At 35.8% G+C, this 23,385-nt stretch overlaps 1 protein-coding gene across 5 annotated transcripts; it reads right to left on the minus strand.

Moving 5' to 3' along the window:
- Positions 1 to 377: 377 nt before the first annotated feature.
- On the minus strand, positions 378 to 21,364 carry LOC123923838 (disease resistance protein RGA2-like). Of its 5 annotated transcripts, none has more exons than XM_045976584.1 (12): positions 20,722 to 21,364; positions 19,495 to 20,593; positions 19,073 to 19,345; positions 18,618 to 18,959; positions 18,262 to 18,458; positions 17,804 to 17,851; positions 14,578 to 17,435; positions 10,400 to 10,484; positions 9,848 to 10,099; positions 9,676 to 9,750; positions 1,409 to 1,484; positions 378 to 1,140 (listed from the first exon to the last, which is right to left on the minus strand). In XM_045976584.1, the coding sequence occupies exons 1-7, from the start codon at positions 21,222 to 21,224 to the stop codon at positions 14,582 to 14,584; spliced, it is 5,316 nt and encodes a 1,771-aa protein (XP_045832540.1). In that variant the 5' UTR covers positions 21,225 to 21,364; the 3' UTR covers positions 378 to 1,140; positions 1,409 to 1,484; positions 9,676 to 9,750; positions 9,848 to 10,099; positions 10,400 to 10,484; positions 14,578 to 14,581. The 5 variants fall into 5 exon arrangements, with proteins under 5 accessions (XP_045832540.1, XP_045832538.1, XP_045832537.1 ...); XM_045976582.1 differs by lacking the exon at positions 17,804 to 17,851 and adding an exon at positions 17,567 to 17,614 and having other exon boundaries at positions 20,722 to 21,315; XM_045976581.1 differs by having other exon boundaries at positions 9,672 to 9,772; positions 20,722 to 21,315.
- Positions 21,365 to 23,385: the final 2,021 nt, after the last annotated feature.

A 23,385-nucleotide genomic window follows, 5' to 3' on the forward strand; every position in this document is an offset into this window, starting at 1 on the left:
TAGTTGAGTAGCAAACACAGTTCACTATTTAAGTAGAAGACAATATTTTTCTCAAATTTCTTATTTTTATAACATCTGCTATGAAACCAAAATGGGAGCAAACTAGAGGGACCAAAATCGCTCGTTTGAAACCAATGGGGTTAAAATCGCACAATTGGGAAACTAGGGGATCAAAAATACAATTAAGCCTAATCTTAGTAATAAAAAAACGGTACAATAAACCTCTCATGCAGTACATAAAACTCCTTTATATGAATATCAAAATCCTTGGCAGAAATCCATATCAGAACTTTTATTAGTTTGAATGATCTTTTTTTTTTTGTTGTTAAAGTTTGAATGATCTTTAGTTAAAATAGAAAATGCTTTTAGCATAATAATGAAAGTAGTTCACAACAGAGGTATTTTTTTTCATAAATAGCAACATAACCTTTAAATAATCAAAACTGTTAAATTGCAACAGTCTGAACAAAATATAATTTCTCAAGCAATACTTGCCAATAGGAAAGCTAGGCCCTAGGGAAAAAGAGCAAACAAAGTTTTGAATAAATATGTTGATCATACAATTAGTCTTCTTCCTCTCCCTCATTATCAGCAATGTTGAAGTACCTCGGCTCATAGAAACTTCTATCTTTGTTTGAAGCAATCACTCGGAGTCGGTCTCTTACATAGTGTTTCTTCAAGTACTTTGTCAAATATTTCAAATATGGCTTGGAAAAGTTACTGTCAAAGGTAAAAGTATTCTTGGATTTGACAAGGGTAACAGTAGCAAAATCACCAAGAGCAAGGGCCTTAAGACTGACCTTAATCCTCTCTTGAAGAAACTTCTAAGAGAAGCAATGTCCGCAAACTAGTCTTCCACTGGCTTAGCACAATCAACTACTCATGTTGAACCCTTCTTTTTTTACCTTAGTTCCGTCTACATCACCTCGACTAATTTTTTCTCCTGTTTTGTGAATCTTATTCGAAAGACGCTAAGAGAACCTACAGCGAGGTCTGCGAATAGACAAGTCAGATTTCTGACATTGAGGAACTAAAGAATTCCATGGCACACTCAATTTTGAAAGAAGCTTCACACCTTTGAAAAATATATCTAACTTGACTACTTCATCAACCAACAGCAATTGAGACGTTATTACATGCCTGTATATGCATTGAAATGGTAAAAAACAAAGGTTAAGAAACCAAGACATTCATTCTTTTTGGATTTTTTTTTTTTGACACATTCTTTAATTGGTATAAATTTCCAAATATTCAATTGTCATAAATCATAAATAGTATTAAAACCAAAATCAGTATAAAAAACATCAGAAAACATAACAGTTTGTAGACAACTAACTAACTAAAACAAAACACAATAAAAATAATAGTACGTGTCTATATAGTATTTCAAAAAAGATGTGCATCTTACAAAGAGATGCAATAACAAATTATTCTTTGAGATTCCTGTAAGCAGATTCCACCGGTGAGCACAATTCATCTCCAAACTACAATTTAAAAGGAAAAGTATATTAAGATATCAAGTCAAGAACATAAATGAATGACTATTAATTACTTATTTGGTCTTTATACACAACAATTGAACAGTATATACAATTGTCAGTTCAATAACAATATTAATTGTCAGTTGAATAACAATATTAATTGTCAGTTCAATATTAACAGAATATACAATTGGAGAAAACCAGAGGCATGGTCTAGGAAAGAATTCAATAACAATATTAACAATTGTCAGTTCATAAAAAGGACTTTTTTGTTTTACATATACCATAAGTGGATGATGGATAATTTTCGCAAGTGAACGAATTACCACGTAGTAATAAAAATATCGATCCACAGGGATTGTGTGATTAAACTAGTCTAATAGTGTTCATAAACATTATGCAAGAAAGACACATAAATTGGGGGTATGTTGAGTGATGAATTGTTTAGAAAACGTGCTTTGATATAATGGAAAAGCGAGGTAGAATCATCGGAATCACCTAGTCTATAGCTAAACCACATGCAATCTACTAAATCATAGGAATTTACTCAAGTGTTCACAACTAGATCAACAAATTAGTGAATCGCAATCTCTTGTCAAAATCCACTCTATTCGTTGTCGATACTTCCCCGATCTCTCGGGCGGAAGCTACCTACAACGAATGATATGAAAGCGCGTCGATCGTTCGCTACACTCTATGCCTCAATCTCTCGACCGGAAACACTCGAGTGCTCAATGCAATTCAGTTCAGAAATTAAATCAATACACTCGCACGTGACTTAACTCAAAATCATTACAACACTAATGAAGGATCATAAAGCATTAAGAGACGAATTGCATTAAGTAAACACTATTAACAGAGTAAATTCTTACAATTAAGCAGATTACATGAGATTCATCTACATCCTAAGCTATCCTAGATCCTACCTCCACAAGGGATTTAGCTCCTCATGTTGCTTCGTTCGCGTCCTAGCTTCAACGTCATAGCTTGTGAATCCATGCTATTGGTGTGCTTGGAGCTATCCTCTGGAGTCTTGAATCCCAATCTTGAAGTTTCCAAACCCAGAATGTAGATCAAATTTGCAGAATTTTCCAACCCGTAACAGAATTATGCAGAAACCATATATACTGAACGCAACCACGCCGCGCGCCAGATCTATCACGCCGCGCGTGGTTGCAGATCCATCAACTACGCCGCGCGTGATAACGGTATCACGCGGCGCGTGATCAAGTCAGAGAGCAATCTACTTTTTGAACAAGGCTTCACGCCGCGCGTGGTCAGATATCACGCCGCGCGTGATCAGAGTGAAAATCAAGGCTCCCTGTGATCCCCATCACGCGGCGCGTGATGGGCTACGCCCCCAGCGTAGTGAAAATCATCCATTTCCTGCAATTTTTCCTGTTTTCTTGCAAAACAAGTAATCAAGCTTATGATTAGATTTCTCTTATATTTATTGCTAAAAACCTACTAAAATACATCTAATGTTGCTAAAATAGGCATGGATTAGAGAGTGTGACGATCCGTCATCACAACCCCAAACTTAAACCTTTCCTTGTCCTCAAGGAAACAACTTTTACCTCAAGCTTTTGTGTCAAGACCTTGGCATTTTCCTTAAATTCACTCGAATCATACATACGTGAGAATCACCTGATGATCAATGATCCACCTGCAAACAATGCTCAATTGCACAATCGTTCCCGCAAGACATTTTCAAGTAGTTCACACTTTTCGACCAAGGCTCTATGATTTCATCACACTACTTACATGCACTCTCCAGTTTTTGGTTCTACACTCAAATCAACACATCAATGCAAGTCAACAATAATTTTGCAAGTAGTCTAAGAATTCATTCGGTTCACTTTGTGCACACACATTAGAGGTCTTTTAGGGTTATAACGTGGCTTGGCTAGGGTGGATGGTGACATTTTGGATAAGTAGTAGAAAAACTTGGAGTTAGATCCCCCTATTAGTCAAAGAACATTTTCATAAACCAAACCCCTTTTGAAATATAGTGGACTAGAGAACTTTTTCAAATCATCAAACAAAGTTTTGCAATTCTTTTGAATTCAAGGCAATCACTTCTTTTCTATATTTATTTGTTTTTTCACACTCTTTCATCTCTTTTTTCATTCTCTGTTTTTTTTTCTTACTTTTCTTACTCTTCTTCTTTGCCTTGCAATTTGTGAAATTTTTCAATCAAAACTTTTTATAAGTTCTCTAGTACCCTCACCCCAAACTTTATTTGTTGCTAATCCCAAAGAGCAACCCCAAACTTAGTGGTGAGCAATGCGCATCAACCACTAATTAGGTGCCTAACCTCCAAGAAAGTCATTCCTTTTTTCTTCAAAATGTTCTTAAGGTTGTGCAAAATAACATTTTCTTTTTCAGCTCAAAATGGTTAAGCAAAGGATAGTTATATGTAAGGGTGGATAGAAAGGCTCAAAGGTACCAAGGAACATGCCTCGTGTGTGCTACAAAAGTACCAATCAAATAGAAAGACGACAAGCAAAATCGAGAGACAATACATGAGTGGATATCACACATAGAAGAAAAAGGAGTGTTTGGCTCAATACCTCTCGGTTGGGTCGAATCAAAGAACCGGTCAAAAAGTGTGCGTTCCTTTCCTTTGCCTCTTGATCACATGAGTGCAACAAGCTATTGCACTGCAGGTTTCACATATCACACACGGAGAAAATCAAGTAATTGATACTCAAGTAACAAGAAGGAACATGCCAAAGTATTGAAACAAACTCCACAAGTAAAAACCATTCCACAATTAAACACGACAAGGTTCAAATTCAAGGTTAAAATAGTACATCCAGCCAAATCCAAGCAACATCAAAATATTATTACAAACCAACGAAAGTAAAGTAAACGAAAGTAAAAGGTAGAGATAGAGTAGTAAAGTAGCATAAGAGTGAAAGGGAAGAAAGGACCGTAAACTCATGGGTTGCCTCCCATGAAGCGCTTCTTTCTCGTCATTAGCTTGACGCTTCATCATCACAAGTTAGGGAGGATACTTCAACTTTGATTCAACCCGGCTCCTCTTGTTCTCTTCATTCAAAGGAGCAATATTAATATCAAATAGTAATGATTTCACGCTTCCCGAATCACTCTTGAGACCTTCCCATTTGGCCTTCAAATTGGTTCTTTCCTTCTTACTAGACCGTGATAGAGATTTCTTAGAGCCTTTCTTCACCGAAGCTTTCAATGTTGAAGTGGAAGACTTTTGAGGATTACCAACCGGATTGGGCTCTTCTTCTTTGGCCACCTTGTACAAACAATAGATAGGAACCACACCATCCAAGTCCCATCCTAGGTCGTCATTCACTTTCTCCGCTTCTTTTAACACGTCATTCTCTTCTAGTTGAGTGAGCAAATCACTTATGATCACGGGTTTCCTAGAGTCGCCACCCAAAAACACATACTTCCATTTAGGAGGAAGTTCTTTCAATTCTGGTGGCTTTTTCATCGCCTTTGGCTCTTTCTCCTCTTCTAGGGGGTTATCCAAGTTTTGAAGAAATATTTCAATCTCATGATCCCACTCTTCTTCTTTCTCATCTTTTACCACTTCCTCTAGCACTTCCACTTTGAAACATTCGGCTACCACTCCACAAACTTCAAGGTCTTGGTTCTTGACCCTCTTCTTGACCCACTTCAAGGTCTGATGTAGGAGGATTTCTTCTGTATTTTATTATTTTAGTTAGATTTAGTTTTATTATATTTTAGGTTGATTCCTTATTTTTATATTTCACCTAGGTTAGTTATTTTTATATTTTAGGTAGATTTGTAATTTTTATTTAGCTAGGTTTGTTATTTTTATTTTTACAATCTTTAGGAGATTTGTTAATTTTATTTGTCACCCTTATTTAAGCTAAATTATTGTAGCATTGAAGGCAACTTTTTGATTGAATAAAAATTCGGAGATTTTTCTCAAATTTGGTGGACTCCAAATTACTCTTTCGGTGGACTCTGAAACCCTATTTTGACAAGTTTGTGCTTGCGGCTTGTCTTTATCAATTAGGTTTAGCGTTTTGCTAACCTAGCGCTTCCGTACTGCGTCAGTTGGTATCAGAGCAGGTTTCTCCTGTTCTTTTCTAACGTGATCAGATGGGAGATCAACCGGTGACGAAAGCAGAGTTTTACGGTGCCATGACGGTTTTAACCGCGGCCATCACAGCTCTGACAACACAGGTGACAACGTTATCCAACAACAACCGAAACTACAACAGCAATAGAAACAATAACAACAACAGAAACGGCGACAACAACCGCAACAACCCATCTACTGATGACTCGAGTTCTGAGGATGAGGAAGTTGTGTCCGAAGAGGGAGGTGAAGAGAATCCAACTAGGATAAAAAAAATTGTCTTGTGCAAGTCTGGCGATCCACAACTTGATGTCGACCTACCTGTGGCGGCTCCGTTTAGGCCAGATGTATTTGTGCGAAATCCGGCAACAACCTCACCGCCACTAGAACCTCCGGACACTAGGATGCAGGCGGTGACTTCCATCTCAGCAAAACCTCTGCATCACAGCCGTCACATTGAACTCAAGGATTTGCTTATAGATCGGGTTCAATTCGGATTTTACCTTAAATCTTATGATTTAGGCACTAGCTCAAACATGTTAACTGAGTTGGGTCAAATACCCTTTTGTGATAAATTTCAAATTCTGTGTTCTATCTTTGAGCAATGGAACCCCGGTGGTTATTTGGATGTGTTGACACGAGACAGGTCCTCTCACTTAATTCAATGGGATCCAGGAGGGTGGTCTCTTGTTCATTGGAGGAGTCAACCTGCAAAGGAAGCTCTTTATCAAGACGAGAACTCGGGGTCGAGTTCTTTTGAGGTAGAGGAGTCTGATGTAGGAGGATTTCTTCTGTATTTTATTATTTTAGTTAGATTTAGTTTTATTATATTTTAGGTTGATTCCTTATTTTTATATTTCACCTAGGTTAGTTATTTTTATATTTTAGGTAGATTTGTAATTTTTATTTAGCTAGGTTTGTTATTTTTATTTTTACAATCTTTAGGAGATTTGTTAATTTTATTTGTCACTCTTATTTAAGCTAAATTATTGTAGCCTTGAAGGCAACTTTTTTATTGAATATAAATTCGGAGATTTTTCTCAAATTTGGTGGACTCCAAATTACTCTTTCGGTGGACTCTGAAACCCTATTTTGACAAGTTTGTGTTTGCGGCTTGTCTTTATCCATTAGGTTTAGCGTTTTGCTAACCTAGCGTTTCCGTTCTGCGTCACCACTCTTCTTCTTTCTCATCTTTTACCACTTCCTCTAGCACTTCCACTTTGAAACATTCGGCTACCACTCCACAAACTTCAAGGTCTTGGTTCTTGACCCTCTTCATCCTAGGATAAGGCATTCTAGCATATGGTGAAGGAACTTGAGACTTGGGGTCTTTCACAAGAGGTTTCTTGCCTTTCTTGGCACTAGACTCATTCTCCACTCTCTTTTCAACTTCACCCTCATAAACTTTTTCTTCCTTATTAGGATTCTCCACTACTTTTTGTGATGAAACTTCTATATTCCTCAAATTAATGGAATTACAACTTTCATTAAGAGGATCCGTGGTGTATCCACAAAAACTACTTTGAGTTTGTAGAGAAGAGACTTGCCTTGCTAATTGACCCATTTGGTTTTCGAGATTTTTGATGGAGGCTTCATGACGTTTGCTTGACACTTCTTGGTTTGCCTTCATCACCTCAAAATTGCCTTGAGTCATCTTCATGGCTAAGATAAGAGTATCTTCAAAAGATTCAAGGTGATCTTCAAAATGTTGATCTTGAGGAAATGCTTGATTCATATTGGCTCCATAAGAACACTTCATGTGATTCTTCACTCCAAGATTGTAGGTGTTGAAATGAGGATTATTTTGAAAGGTTGCTTGCACCATACATTGAGCTTCTAGTTGTTTGGTAATGATTTGTAGAAACACATTATTGAACTTGCAACTAGTTAAAAGTGCCTCTTGATTGTATGATTCAAACATGTCTTCCTTCCACTTTACGATTTGCTCGTGCTGCTTTCTCAATTTCAGGATCGAAATCCAGCTCAATTGGACCTGTTCTCCGCATGCACAAGGAAACACACAAGTAGAACGCTCTCGACAGAAAAATGTAAAAACAGAAAAATCAAAGAAAACACAGAAAATATAAACACTATTGCCTTGTCGAATCAATCACAATCCCCGGCAACGGCGCCAAAAACTTGATGGATAATTTTCGCAAGTGAACGAATTACCACGTAGTAATAAAAATATCGATCCACAGGGATTGTGTGATTAAACTAGTCTAATAGTGTTCATAAACATTATGCAAGAAAGACACATAAATTGGGGGTATGTTGAGTGATGAATTGTTTAGAAAACGTGCTTTGATATAATGGAAAAGCGAGGTAGAATCATCGGAATCACCTAGTCTATAGCTAAACCACATGCAATCTACTAAATCATAGGAATTTACTCAAGTGTTCACAACTAGATCAACAAATTAGTGAATCGCAATCTCTTGTCAAAATCCACTCTATTCGTTGTCGATACTTCCCCGATCTCTCGGGCGGAAGCTACCTACAACGAATGATATGAAAGCGCGTCGATCGTTCGCTACACTCTATGCCTCAATCTCTCGACCGGAAACACTCGAGTGCTCAATGCAATTCAGTTCAGAAATTAAATCAATACTCTCGCACGTGACTTAACTCAAAATCATTACAACACTAATGAAGGATCATAAAGCATTAAGAGACGAATTGCATTAAGTAAACACTATTAACAGAGTAAATTCTTACAATTAAGCAGATTACATGAGATTCATCTACATCCTAAGCTATCCTAGATCCTACCTCCACAAGGGATTTAGCTCCTCATGTTGCTTTGTTCGCGTCCTAGCTTCAACGTCATGGTTTGTGAATCCATGCTATTGGTGTGCTTGGAGCTATCCTCTGGAGTCTTGAATCCCAATCTTGAAGTTTCCAAACCCAGAATGTAGATCAAATTTGCAGAATTTTCCAACCCGTAACAGAATTATGCAGAAACCATATATACTGAACGCAACCACGCCGCGCGCCAGATCTATCACGCCGCGCGTGGTTGCAGATCCATCAACTACGCCGCGCGTGATAACGGTATCACGCGGCGCGTGATCAAGTCAGAGAGCAATCTACTTTTTGAACAAGGCTTCACGCCGCGCGTGGTCAGATATCACGCCGCGCGTGATCAGAGTGAAAATCAAGGCTCCCTGTGATCCCCATCACGCGGCGCGTGATGGGCTACGCCCCCAGCGTAGTGAAAATCATCCATTTCCTGCAATTTTTCCTGTTTTCTTGCAAAACAAGTAATCAAGCTTATGATTAGATTTCTCTTATATTTATTGCTAAAAACCTACTAAAATGCATCTAATGTTGCTAAAATAGGCATGGATTAGAGAGTGTGACGATCCGTCATCAGTGGATACAACCCAATGTGCTCACTACTTTGCAGGGGAACATTTGGATAGTGCACAGAACAATTCAAATTAGAAAACGAAATTTTGAAACATTGTACTTAAATTTATAATCACTATATAACTGGACTTGAGTCAAATGAAGTACCAAAATTTAGAGAAAATGCAGATATAGTGGCTGTGAGTGGAATTGTGAGACATGCAACAAAGGTAGGCAAAGCTAAGGAAAATCTCAGACCATTTTAAAGTAAGTAAAAATCATGATACAAAGTTTGGATAAAGAACACAACTTTAGCAAATATGCAGTACCATAGTATACTAACTGTATGTGAAAGATACAAACAATAGAAATGGTAAGGTAGAAAAGAGCCCCTCAAAAGAATTATCATTAATATTGACAGAGGAGGGAAAACATGCATACCTACGGAAAATGGTAAACAATCCTAATTAATTTTGTTTGACATGATCAAGGATTAAATCTATATATTTGTATTAACTAAAGTAAAAATGGAATATAAATTGGAAGAACAAAGCAGGCAGAAAATGAAACAGATGTGAAACCAAAAAATAACAACAGCCAAAAAATAAAAAGTATATTAAACTAACAAAGACGGTAGAAAATGGATGAGAAAGTAAACAAACCATGAAATGGATGAGAAAGTATACAATTTATATCTCATGAAGAACAAAATTTAACACCCACATGAAAAGTGTAGGAAAAGAGCAAACCTACAAAATTGATAAGAGATTACAACCACACAAACTCCAAAGTAAAGAGAAAAGAGCACATGACCCAAGATTGTTTACCCTGCGAACAAAAGGAACATAAACTATTGAAGAGTATATACACAAGTAGTTTTTTTAGGACCAAGTAATATCAATCAATTTTTGTTGCAGTGAAATACCTTTTAGTAGTTTTCCACCAAAATAGAGATTGCTTGTTGAGATCCTAATTAGCTTCTCGCATGAAGGGATTCTCCAGCAGCAGCTTAGATCCCACACTATTCAAAGCATATAATATCAACCCAACTGTAATCCCCAAATCAGCAGAGGCCGGATACCAAGTTTTCAAAAAAAAAAAATCCCCAAATCAGCAGAGCAATCGACAGTACGATGAAAGTCTCAATGAGCAACCACTGTTGGATTTCTGATTCATCCTTGTAAAGAAGCAATGCATTTAATTAGAGAAGTTGAAGACGGGAAACAGATAGAATTGCCGGGAAATAGTTAGTGAAGGCAGAGGAGAAGACGAAGCGAACAGGGAACCTAAATGAAGATTGAGTGGAACATATATTATCTGAGGAAACTAAAAGGGCAAAATTCACTTTCTCTCAATATAACTCTTATAAATTCCTTCTTTCTGTTGTTGCATTACAATTTACGATACTATCTTTCAGGAAAATAAAAATGAATAAAAAAATCATATTCTTGTAGTTGTAGTGCAATAGAAACCTTACATCAAGAATCATGTAGAAAGCTCTGATGTACTGCTTTGTTCTGACAAAAGAATAAAAAGTGTCTCCCGCCTATGCTAACAAATAACTGCAACAAGATGATAAATCAAATCAGCAGGATAGCCCATTTAATTCCAATACTGGAGTGGATTAAGAAGAAAATCGTGTAATAAAAACTGCATACAAATATCATCGCAGGAATGAGAAATAGAAAGGGGATAAAGAAGCCAAAAATAATCTAATTGTGATAGTAAAATGAATTTTAAAGGATTAACCAAGAAATTTCCGAATGAAAATCAGGGAACTCAAAGATTGAATGAACTCCAGTGATGAAGAGTAAATATAGTGTTAAGAAGTCCCACATCGGTTGTGAGATGACATGAATATGTGTTTATCAGTGAGAGGGAAATCTTCACCTTACAAGCCGGTTTTGTAGGATTGAGTTGAGCCTAACTCTCAATTCTAAGATATAGAAATATTAGAGAGAGTTTTCATAGGGAAAAAATAATTTTCTGAAATATGAGTTACCTTCATTCAAGATGATTAGCCTAGCTTAGGTAGTTACAAAGTGATCCATTGGAATATTCTACAACCCTTTGCACTCACAAATGACACACATAGCAAATTACTGCAACACTAGTGTATGTACCATGGATCCATCTCCTATTCATTACAAAATTAATTAATCTAAATCAACCCAGTTTATTGGTAGAACGGGCATACATAGTCCTGAAACAGGAATGCTTGAATTATGATTGGATCTAAACTCTCAGGAGACCAGTTTGATGGTTATTTATTTTTGCATATTTAAATCTATATAATTATTTATACCCAATAGTATTAGTTCAAGTTTAAATTTCTGTCTAAAGTTTTATCAAAAAACAAGTGAATATAAAGACTAAACCCAAAGTACCTAAATAAGTGATGCGTAAAAATATGGAAATACGGAAATTTCAGAAAATCTTTAGTATCTCAATATTTCAAAAATAGATAGTTGAAATTGAAAGATGCAACAGATATACAGCAGATGAATTCTTGATTCATTCCATTGTCATTGGCCAAATCAGAAGTTCTGTTTTTTCTTTATCTTCCAGTTACACAGTTAACATAAACTGCTAATACAGAAATTTAAAAATTCACCTTCAACTCAAAAATGCAAACGAGAAAGCCTGAATAAGTGAAGGGTTAGGCAAATAAATGGTTTCATTAGCTAAAAAGGTTTCATTAGTTAAGCAAATAAATGCAATAAGCAGTAATTACTGAAGAGCCATGGGAATCAGGTGAAGAACAGGAAAAAAAAAAAAGTAAAATAGTGTTTCAAGGTTACAATATTGAAAGTCATTTTGATAGGATCCAATTTAGTAATCTAACCAAAATCAGTAAGGAAACAATAGAAATAGGGAAATTGACTGAATATTATTTCTGTAAAACCAATTAGAGTTCAAATGGGATCTAATTGTGAAGTACAATGGAATAGTAAGAAAAATAACAATGAATGAAAAACATAAACTGAGTAATTCGAGCTACTCAGGGTCTCCACATGCATAGAAGCATCTAAAATTCAGACATGATTGACTACAATGATGAGTCCATTATAAATAGTGCTCAGATCTCCATTCTCTCTCTGCCATATGTATCATTAATAGTATTAATAGTAGTCAACTATGTTTTATCTCTCTGCCATCTGCATCATTATTAGTGAGAAATCAACTCTATTTTCTCTCTCTGCTATCTGTCCCTCACATCCCTTATTCACTGCAACAGAATTATTCTCCTACATTATTCTTGCCACGTCTTCTAGTAAAAACTCTATCGAAACTATCAATTCCTCCCCCTTCAAAACTCTCCTTGACCTCAAGGAGAAATCCTGGATACTCTTTCCTCAACTTATCTGCTAATTCCCAAGAATTTTCAAATTCTGGTAGACCCTTCCACTTCACCAACACTTCTACTTCTCTTGCTTCATTCCTTCTGGTATCCATAGCGTCTTCAGGTTCTGGTGCTAACTGCCAGTCCTCGTTCATACAGCTAGGCAAGGGTTGAGGTTCAACATTTGGAGCTACAACTTTCTTTAGTAATGAAACATGGAAAACTAGGTGGACTTTACTATCTTCTGGTAGCTTTAACTTATAAGCTACTGCCCCTATCTTCTGCAAAATCTCATAAGGACCATAATATCTAGGACTTAGTTTCTGATTAAACCTCTTAGCCAATTTCTGCAACTTGTAAGGTTGAATTTTTAGATACACCATATCACCAATCTGAAATTCAACCTCTCTTCTATGCTTATTGGCTTGGCTTCTCATCATATCTTGAGCCTTAAGCAACTGCTCCTGCATCTCTTTCAAAGCTACATTCCTCTCGGCAGTTAACCTGTTAACCTCCTCTACTGCAGATAGTTGCACATCACCTTTCACCAACATTGGTGGACTTCTGCCATAAAGAGCCTCAAAAGGAGTGGATTTAAGTGAAGCATGATAATTGGTGTTATACCAATATTCTGCCCACGATAACCACTTAGGCCATTGTTTTGGTTGTCTACCAGTTAAGCATCTCAAATATGTCTCTACACATCTATTTACCACCTCAGTTTGCCATCTGACTGTGGATGGTAAGCACTGCTGTACTTCAATTTTGTACCAGCCTGTTTAAATAGTTCTGCCCAGAATGTGCTCAAAAAAACTCTGTCTCTATCTGACACTATGGATTTTGGGAATCCATGCAATTTCACTACTTCTTTAATAAAGATCTCAGCTATGTCCTTAGCAGTATAAGGATGACTCACTGGGATGAAGTGAGCATATTTAGTCAATCTGTCTACCACTACCATTATTGTATCAATGCCATGTACCTTAGGTAGTCCTCCAATGAAGTCCATGGAGATATCAGACCAAACCTGTGTAGGAATTGGCAATGGTTGTAACAGACCTCCTGGGCTCAGAGTTTGATACTTGTTCCTTTGACAGGTCTCACAAGCTTGTACATACTCTTGAATTCTTCTCATCCCTTCCCAATAAACAACACTAGCCAATTTCTTATAAGTCCTCAGATATCCAGAATGTCCACCAGGGGATGTATCATGAAATTCATGTAGTAACCAAGGAATTCCAGGAGACTGCTTTGGAATAACCACCCTTCCTTCATGATATAATCTACCACCCTTCAACTGGTGACCAGGATGACTAAGGGGATCTCCCACCAAGGCTTGAATCAGTCCCCTAAGTTTCTCATCTTGCTGCACTTCTTCTTCTAAACCATCCCAAGCCTCACACTGCACAGTTGTGATAGTGTTGTACTGCATCTGCCTGGACAATGCATCAGCCACATTGTTCTCTTTTCCTGGTTTATATTTAATGTCAAAATCAAAGCCTAATAGCTTTGCAATCCACTTCTGTTGGTCTTCCCCCATGCTCTTTTGTTCAGTAATGTATTTCAGACTCTTCTGATCAGTGTGAATTTGAAAATGTCTCCCCAACAGATAGGGCCTCCACTTCTGCACTGCAGCCACTATAGCTATCAGCTCCCGCTCATAGACTGACTTCTGTTGTGCTCTGTCAGATAAAGTCTGACTTATATAAGCTATTGGCCTTCCTTCTTGCAAATGGATCAACCAGCTCTTGATACCAAATTGATAGGATCCAATTTAGTAATCTAACCAAAATCAGTAAGGAAACAATAGAAATAGGGAAATTGACTGAATATTATTTCTGTAAAACCAATTAGAGTTCAAATGGGATCTAATTGTGAAGTACAATGGAATAGTAAGAAAAATAACAATGAATGAAAAACATAAACTGAGTAATTCGAGCTACTCAGGGTCTCCACATGCATAGAAGCATCTAAAATTCAGACATGATTGACTACAATGATGAGTCCATTATAAATAGTGCTCAGATCTCCATTCTCTCTCTGCCATCTGTATCATTAATAGTATTAATAGTAGTCAACTATGTTTTATCTCTCTGCCATCTGCATCATTATTAGTGAGAAATCAACTCTATTTTCTCTCTCTGCTGTCTGTCCCTCACATCCCTTATTCACTGCAACAGAATTATTCTCCTACATTATTCTTGCCACGTCTTCTAGTAAAAACTCTATCGAAACTATCACATTTACTTTTGAAAATTCGAAAAATAAAACAACAGAAACCAAAGAAAATCAGTTCTGTAAAGGTTATGTACCTTTCTAATGAAGAGATGATAAGATTATCATTGGCACATGACGAATTTTGGGCCATGTTTCATCTGTTTTTGCCTGGCATTCTTCATCTAAGAGGGGACACCCAATGATTTCTAGGGTCTGTAAGTTGGTTAGACAGGGCATTCCTTCAGGCAGGGATACCAAATTTATGCAATCATACACCCTAAGATGCTGAAGCGATGAGAAGTTGCATATCCAATCTGGCAATGCCTCTAGGTCTTCGCAATTATGAAAGGTAATTGTTTGTAGAGAAGGAAGACACTTGAGGTCATCCTTAAACCAAGTTTCGATTTCCTGAAATGCTTGACAAGAAAACCAATTAATTTGAAGAAGCTGGAGAGAAGTAAGATTTTGCATCCAATCCGCTGGGATTCTTTTCACATCCAGGTTCACTCCGTCAATGTGCAAGGATTTGAGCATGGAGAGAGGAGGGAAGTCATTCAAACTTTCTAATGCTACTGTGCTCAGTGTTGCTACCAAGGTTTCCACACTACTATTGTACAATTCCAATCTGTTCTCAAGATTTGGAAAGGCAGGCATGAAAGTCAAGATCCGACATCCTATGATTGATAATTGAGAGAGACGAGGAAAGGGAGGCAAGGAGAGATTTAGTGAACAGGTAGTATTATTGAAATCGTCTCCCATCCTCCACCATCCCCTCAACTTGTAACAAAACTGCAAAGTGAGGCTCTCTAAAGATGGAAAGAATGCTGAAGTAAAATCTTGTTGTTCATAATATATGTACTCCAGTTCTTCAAGGAAACTTATATGAAGGGACTTAAGAAATGGGAGATGTTCCAACGGTGGGAGATGCTGGAGACTTCCACACAAAAAGAAAGATATTTCAACAATATTTGTGAGTGGAGAAAGCCATTTTGAAAAAACCATACCCTCATATTTCCAGATGCTTAATTTTACAAATTCAGATGGTCTCTCGTCTCTGGAGGCTTCCCAATTAGAGATGTGAAGGTGTCTTAAATTGATTAATTTTGATACAACCTCCGTAGAAAACTCAAATTTTTCCTTAGGTGTCAATATCAGTGTTTGTAACAAAACAAGACTGCTAATGGATTTGTAAAGACTTCCTAGTCCTCTACAGTGTGATAAGTTAAGATATCTTAAATGTTTCAATTTTCCAATTGAAGTAGACAACTTGCTTAAAGAACAATGTGACAGCTTCAAGACACGTAAGTGTTTGAATTTAGAAATAACCAACAATTCATCCCCATTCAATTCCTCCTCCTCGTTGGAAGACAGCAAAATCAAAGTTCGCAGTCTGCTTGCATCTAATGTGTCCAACAAATGGACTGCATTGGGCTCCAACGATACGTGTATGGGTCTTTGTCCCCATATCTTTGTCTCCCTATCCAAATAACAACAATCATTTCCAACTACTTGTGTTGCAAGATCATGCATTAGATCATGCATTTTAAAACTAACTATATCACCATCTTCTCCCACTTTTGCATCTTGGAAAAATGACTTCATCAAGAAAATCTTCACAAATTCGTTACCGACATCTTCCATGAGTGTTTTTTCATCTGTGCAGTCAAGATAGCCCTGTGCCATCCAAAGTTGAATCAACAAATCCTTCTTGATTTCCCAATCCTTAGGATATAAAGCGCAATAAGCAAAACATTGTCTCAACCGAAGCGACAAACTCTGGTAACTCAATTTCAGAATTGGCATGATGCATTCTTTGTCTTCACATAATTTCCAGAAGTCGCCTTGTAAGACATTGATCCATTCCCTTTCTTCACTTTTACTCTGTAATAGGCCTCCCAGTGCTCTAATTGCTAGTGGAACTCCCCTGCACTTATTTGCAATTCTTTTACCAATTGATCCAAATTTTTTATTCACTACACTGGTATCTTTCCCAAATGTAATTTTCTTTAACATATTCCAAGATACATCTAGAGTCAAACCATTCAAAACCCAGAGGTTGCTTGCTTTGGGTATCTCTGACAAATTTTTACTGCGAGTTGTCATTAAAACCTTACTATCTTTAGAACCACACATTAGATAAGTTCTCAATTGAGTCCAATTTTCATGGCTACCATTGCAAATGTCATCCAAGACTAACAAGTACCTTTCACCGGTTAAACTTTCACGAAGTTTATGCTGTATGTATTCAAATGATAACTTAGCATCAATTTTGCTATCGATTAATGACTCCAGCATTTTTTTCACAATAGTCTTGACATCAAAGTGATTTGATGCACATACCCACATTCGCTTTTCAAAATGATTTTGCACTTCCACATCATTATATACAAGTTGAGCAAGAGTTGTCTTGCCTATACCTCCAATACCTCCAATGGCAATTGACGAGATATTTCCATGTGGTTGCCTCAAGAGATTTATAATCTCCTCTTTGTCATCATCTCTGCCAGTGATATCATTTTCTAACAAAAAAGAAATAGATTTGCTCCTTAAACTGTCAGTTTGCTTAACCACCGCAGCTTTTGGGCTTAATTTCAACATATCCATTTCTTCTAGCACATCATCAAACTTTTTTTGTATTTTTTCAATTTCAGGAGCCACTTTTTGGTGTAGAAAATTATGGCTTGATGAATGACCCCATGTCAGTTGGTTCTTATCACTTGCATCCTCTTTGTATCTCATACCTTCAATAATAAATTTATCAAGCAAGTCATCTGCAAGATGAAGCACATCCTTGAGGCTTGTTATCCAATTTTGTACAGCACAATCTTGTTCCTGTTTCTTCTGGGCATCAGGGAGCACAGCTCTTATGGATTCGACACTGTTCTTAAGCCTTTCCAACTCATCTATAACACCATAAATCCGTCCATGTTCATGAAAAGTAGTGGAAGCCAACCTATCAAGAAATTTTTTAGTACACTTAACTGTTTTCATTTTGACACTTCTCTTAGATTTTAGAAAATAAATAAAATATTTGTATATGCTATATATGATAGGTATACTATTAAACAAAGAAAATATATTCACCTGTTAAAGAGGCTTTCAGCAATAGCATATGGAATTTGCTCGACCCTCCTGAAAGAGATCAAAGAAGACAAAATGTTCATGTTCATGAAAAGTAGTGGAAGCCAACCTATCAAGAAATTTTTTAGTACACTTAACTGTTTTCATTTTGACACTTCTCTTAGATTTTAGAAAATAAATAAAATATTTGTATATGCTATATATGATAGGTATACTATTAAACAAAGAAAATATATTCACCTGTTAAAGAGGCTTTCAGCAATAGCATATGGAATTTGCTCGACCCTCCTGAAAGAGATCAAAGAAGACAAAATGAGGTGGCGTCTAATATGAGAAAGTGGCAAAGCTTCACTAACGATGGGAAAGGCTTGTTTTCATTATAATATATATAGGGGCTTGCTATAAATTAGCAATGCACGCCTTTTCTATTTGGACTAAAAACTCCATCTTTCAAAATTTCAAGTCACTTTAAATTAAAGGATAGTTTTGTAATTTTCTTTTGAAACAATAGTAATCACAAAATTATTTTCCTTTTCCGTACACTATTCAACAGTTCAGTCTATATTGATAGAATGGCTTTAATAAAGGCCAAATGAGATGGATTTAATTAATTGAAAATGAAATATTTTCATTCAAACAACCAATTCTCCTAAATAAATTTCAAAATACTACTATCAAATGCAAAACAATATTTTAACCTTCTGTTGACATCATCAACATCATTCAGGAAAGCACCCTTCTCATCAGCATCCTCTGATTGATTCAGAATTTCCACGTGTCTTTTACTTGCTTCATCCACGTCCCTTTGAATATCACACCTTGAGGGATCACCTTTGGACTTAGTATCAACATCATTCTTCAAAACATGTGAATCATCAGCATGTTTCTCGTCAATCTTTAAACAACCAGAAAAGTTGAGAGTTATCAAAGGTTTCAAGAATTATAGAAAAATGGAAAATGAAATGGTGGAAACAATTATAATTAAGATCAACTTTAATGTGATAATCCTTTGTATTCACACAGGGATATATAACTGATGCTTTTCTTATCTTACTATTGAAAAGGGAACTTCTTTAATAGCTGTATTTTTTGCAATCAGTGTTGTCAAGGATTCCATCTGCTTTATGTCTTTGTCAATCTTCAAACAACCAGAAAGGATGAGAATTTTCAAAGATTTCAGTTGATAGATCCTCTTTGGGAGATTGTTAAGACCTGTACAGTCCTTCAAATTTATCAGAAGAAGATTCTTGAGACCTCCAATGGATGGATGTATTTCGGACAAACATGGACAATCCTTCATAATGAGCTTTTCAAGATTTGGCAATTTTGAAAAGTCCGGGGAGCTTTTCAAGTATTTTGAATGACTGAGATTGAGAACTTTTAGATTCACCAGCGCCTGCAAGAAGATGAATGTTTAAAATAAAAATTAGAGAAATGGAAAATGTAGTGGTAGCAACAATTATAATTGTGATCAACTTTTAGTTTCAAAAGAAAATGTTAATATTATACCTTGGTTTCGTTCCACTCTTTAATATTGCTGTGTTTTAATTCAAAAACAACTAGATTTACTAGATGAAACTCGTCAGGTATATAGTTTAAGGTACATCCTTGCCAATAAACCCATTTCAGCTTTTTAGAAAGGTTTTCATAACTTCCAATGAGGTTAACACGATCAAGTTGTAGAAGCCTGAGGTTCTTCATCTTCTTGAAAGAATCAGTACCGAAGGAAACACTGTCAGTTCTTTGAGACTTCAAAACCAATCCCTCTACATTTTCTGTTCCCTACATGTGAGGAAAAAATAAAAGTGATGTATAAAGCTAAAGTATTGAAGCCTAAGCACACTTATAAGGAACGTGTCCAGAAATAACAGTTCAGAAACAAATAAAGAGTTGAACTTGATAAGATGATGGAGGGTGGTTAAAATTCTTACAATATATTCTGTCAAAACATCATGCACATCGTCATGAAACCACAATCGACTACGCTCCCCTAGCTTTCTTGGTGAACTTTGACGAACAATTTCTCTTCCCATGTCTCTTATTAAATCATGCATTCCAATCTTGTTATTCTTCTCAACTTTTAGGAGGCTCCGATCTATGAGGACAGCTATTCCAATATCAGCATAAAGTCCACAGCCATTTAGTATCTCTGTAACATAGGCTCTGTCCATACCAATAAAGAAACAACATATGTCAAGAAATATATCCTTTTCCATATCATAATTTAAACTATCATAGCTTATTCTCAGCACCCGATGCACTTGATCATTGGGAATTCTCTCTAATTTCAAGAGTTCATTTTTCCATTCTTCTTTTGACCTCTTATATAAGTAAGAACCAATGACTTCAAGAGCCAGTGGTAATCCTCCACAATAAGCAACTGTTTTCCTTGCGAGTTCACTGAATTTTTCCATTGGACTATGATGTTTAAAAGCATGCCAACTGAAAAGTTCAAGGGACTCCTGTTCATCCATTTCCTTCATTGTACAGACATAGTCAACTTTAACTAGCTTAAGCAGGTGTGCATCCCTGGTTGTAACAATTAATACACTTCCTGGACCAAACAAATTAGGATTCCGACACAACAGTTCTAACTGTTCAAATGTGGTCACATCATCAAGTACAACGAGTACCCTTTTCCCCTGAAATCTTCGATTGATCATCATTTCCCCCTCTTCAATGCTACCTATTGTCTCCTTTGTGTTCAGGATGTCTGAAAGAAGTTGTTGTTGTAAATGAATAATCCCGCTATTTTCCTTTTGGCAAATTTGTCTAACATTTCCAATGAAACTTCTATTCACGAAATTGCCATGAATTTGATTGTAGATGGCTTTGGCTGTTGTTGTTTTACCCGATCCACCCATACCCCAGAGACCTATCAAGGAAACTTTGGTGAATTGATTTTCAATAAACTGAATCACTTGTTGCACACGGGTATCCAATCCAACTGGATATTGGGTGATATTCATTGTCCTCTTTAGCATTCTCAAAAGATCCTCAACAAGACGCTGCACTACTTCAGCTTCACTCCTTGGATGGTAATAATAATTATAAAACACACAGAGTGAGCCAACAAATATTCTTAATGTTCTGGAAAATAAATAAATAAATAAATAAATAAAGCCAACAAACTACTATAAAGTGTTGGATTTAGCTACCTGGAATTGCCGAGATGCCAACCAGACAAACTAGTAGCTTCAATGAGTGCCGTCCTCCAACGAGACAATTCCCCCAGTTTTCTACTTTTTGCAGTTTGTTGTAATGTTTCTCCAAAAGCTTCTCCAAAAGCACCCTGTTGACGACGGACATCCGATGGATCAACGTCGTAAAACACTGGTATAACGACTTGGCCATGGTTTTCGCGGCATTGCATGATTTTTTCAAGCTCGTTGAGACACCAAATAGATCCAGCGAAGTTTGTGGAGAAAACAACAATTGATATACGAGAGTTTTCTATTGCTCTCAATAGTTCTGCTTTCACTTCGGTTCCCTTGAGAAGTCGTTCAACGTCGTTGAAAGCGTTGATTCCGGCATTTGAGAAGGCAGCATAGAGATGAGAAACAAAAGACTTGCGAGTGTCTTCTCCTCTAAAATTGATGAACACATCGTAGATGTATCGAGAATCGGAGGATGATGAAGAAGAAGAAGAAAAAGAAGCCATTAGATCGATTCGAGTGGATCACAGGAATTGAAGTCAACGCTGAGAAGATGGATAAAACTAACAGGTCTTACGACAGCTTCAACTAATCACTTTCTTTAGTTTAGTTTTTGTATCCGCATCATTTTTTTTTTTTGTTAAGTAATCTTTCCATTTTTTATTCTTTTCATTTCTCTTATTATTATCACATAATTTTAAAAATATAAATGAAAAAAAGTGTAAATAGTTCCTCTTAATTATATGCAAAAATTTACTTTTTAAATTCATTGAAAAAATGATGTATCTGGTCTACATTATAGTTCAGATACATAAATTATTCAATGAATCTGAAATGCAAGTTTCTTTTATACACTATATAAAACTTTAAAAAATTTAGTAATAAAAAAAAATAAATTCTAAGAGCATCTTCAATGGTGATAATCTTTGGGTATCATATATTACTAATACACTAGATCCTTACCCCGTGCGATGCACGGGTGTAATGCGTTATTTTATATTATAACGTGGAAAAATTGAAACAATAAATATTATTAAATTAATAATAATCAAACCAATAATTGTGTATAAATAATTATTAGAATTAACAAAAAGTGTGTATATGATCAAGACAGAGTTTTAAGTTTTTAAGAGTATATAATCAAGAGAGAGTTTCAAGTTTTTAACAGATAGTGTGTAAATGATTTACCGTCTTCGACACCCCAAATGAAAAATGAACAGACCAATAGCTAGTTGATCACCTAATATTGATCAAGAAGTCACATCCTTATATCTTTCAACGAAAAACTTTGTTTTTTCATTATCATTCACATTCAGTATGACATCATGACAATAGAATTCTCAATACATAATAAAAAAACAATAGATTATAGAATTTAAACAAAATATGATTATTTAGTGCCAATTGTTTAAACAATTGTTTAGCAAAATATGATGATTTAATGACTATTTTATTTCCTTTTGATTAGATATATTCAATCATTATAGTGACTATTTGTTTCCATTAGTCCATATGTTTTTTTTTCTTATATAAACATATAATCGGACTTTTTTTTTAATATAATTGGGTAGTTTTTTATTTTATTTTATATATTAATGCATCATCACACATGTAAATATAGGTATATGAAAAGTTGATCAATATAACAATAATGTAAGGAGAAATGATGTGACATTGTAAGTGAATGACATGGCTAAATGAAAAAATTTCATTGGTTTAAGTGGATTAGGGTTTAGAAAACTAATAGGATAACTATTTAAGATTTATATATATAGATAAATGATCCATACAATATTTTGTTCTAATGGTGATACCACTTTATCATACATCATTAAATAATAACAAGTGATTCATTCTATATTTATTTTGCTAAATAAAAATTTATCTAATTTAATAAATTAATTAACAATTAAATATAATGAGAAATAGAAAACAATAAATTAAAAATGGTGAAAAATACATAAATATGATTGGAAATATATAATAAAAAATAAAATAATTAATTTTGATTATTCTCTTGTCTGAAACGCTCCCAAATAAAAAATATGATTTGAGAACAAAACAAATAGAAATTATCTAATATATAGAATAATATGAAATATGATCAAAGAATATGATCAAAACAAATAGAAATTATTTATGTTTGTTTTGAGAGAAAGTGTGAAGAGAGAAATAGGAGCGAGATGCTCAATTTCTTCTTTTTGGAACGAAGAGAAATAGGATAGAAAGAATAAAATAGCATGGCCGCACTACTTTTTTCAATCCTCTCTCACACGCGAAGAAAGGGAGGAAGGTAGGCTAATATAATTGTTTTTCCATATATGCCCTTCTTTGGGGGCATAAGTTATGGTGCATAAGCCTTGTTTATGCACACCATGCATAAATACCCCAGATTGTTTAGCGCGCCCCCCAGTTTGCTTAGCACACCCCCCAGATTGCTTATTGCCCCCCAGTTTACTTAGTGCCCCCCCCCCAAATTGCTACTGCGCCCCCCAAATTGCTTTGCGCGCCCCCACCCCCAACATAAATAACACACAAAACCATTCCACAAGTAGAATGATTTTGGATTACAACCCTCTAAAACCATTCGACAGTAAAAATGGTTTTAGCATTATAAGTACATCTTATGTGAAACAATTCCATAACAAAAATGGTTTTGGGGGGCGC

The sequence above is a fragment of the Trifolium pratense genome, linkage group LG4 (assembly GCF_020283565.1).
Source record: "Trifolium pratense cultivar HEN17-A07 linkage group LG4, ARS_RC_1.1, whole genome shotgun sequence".
NCBI classification, from domain to species: Eukaryota; Viridiplantae; Streptophyta; class Magnoliopsida; order Fabales; family Fabaceae; genus Trifolium; species Trifolium pratense.

Coding starts and splice junctions, on each gene's coding strand:
- LOC123923838 (XM_045976584.1), bottom strand. CDS start 21,224: ATGGCTTCTTTTTCTTCTTCTTCTTCATCATCCTCCGATTCTCGATAC. Junction 18,960..19,072: donor AAGAGTGGAACGAAACCAAG/GTATAATATTAA, acceptor ATCTTCTTGCAG/GCGCTGGTGAATCTAAAAGT. Junction 17,852..18,261: donor GTTGATGATGTCAACAGAAG/GTTAAAATATTG, acceptor GATCTCTTTCAG/GAGGGTCGAGCAAATTCCAT.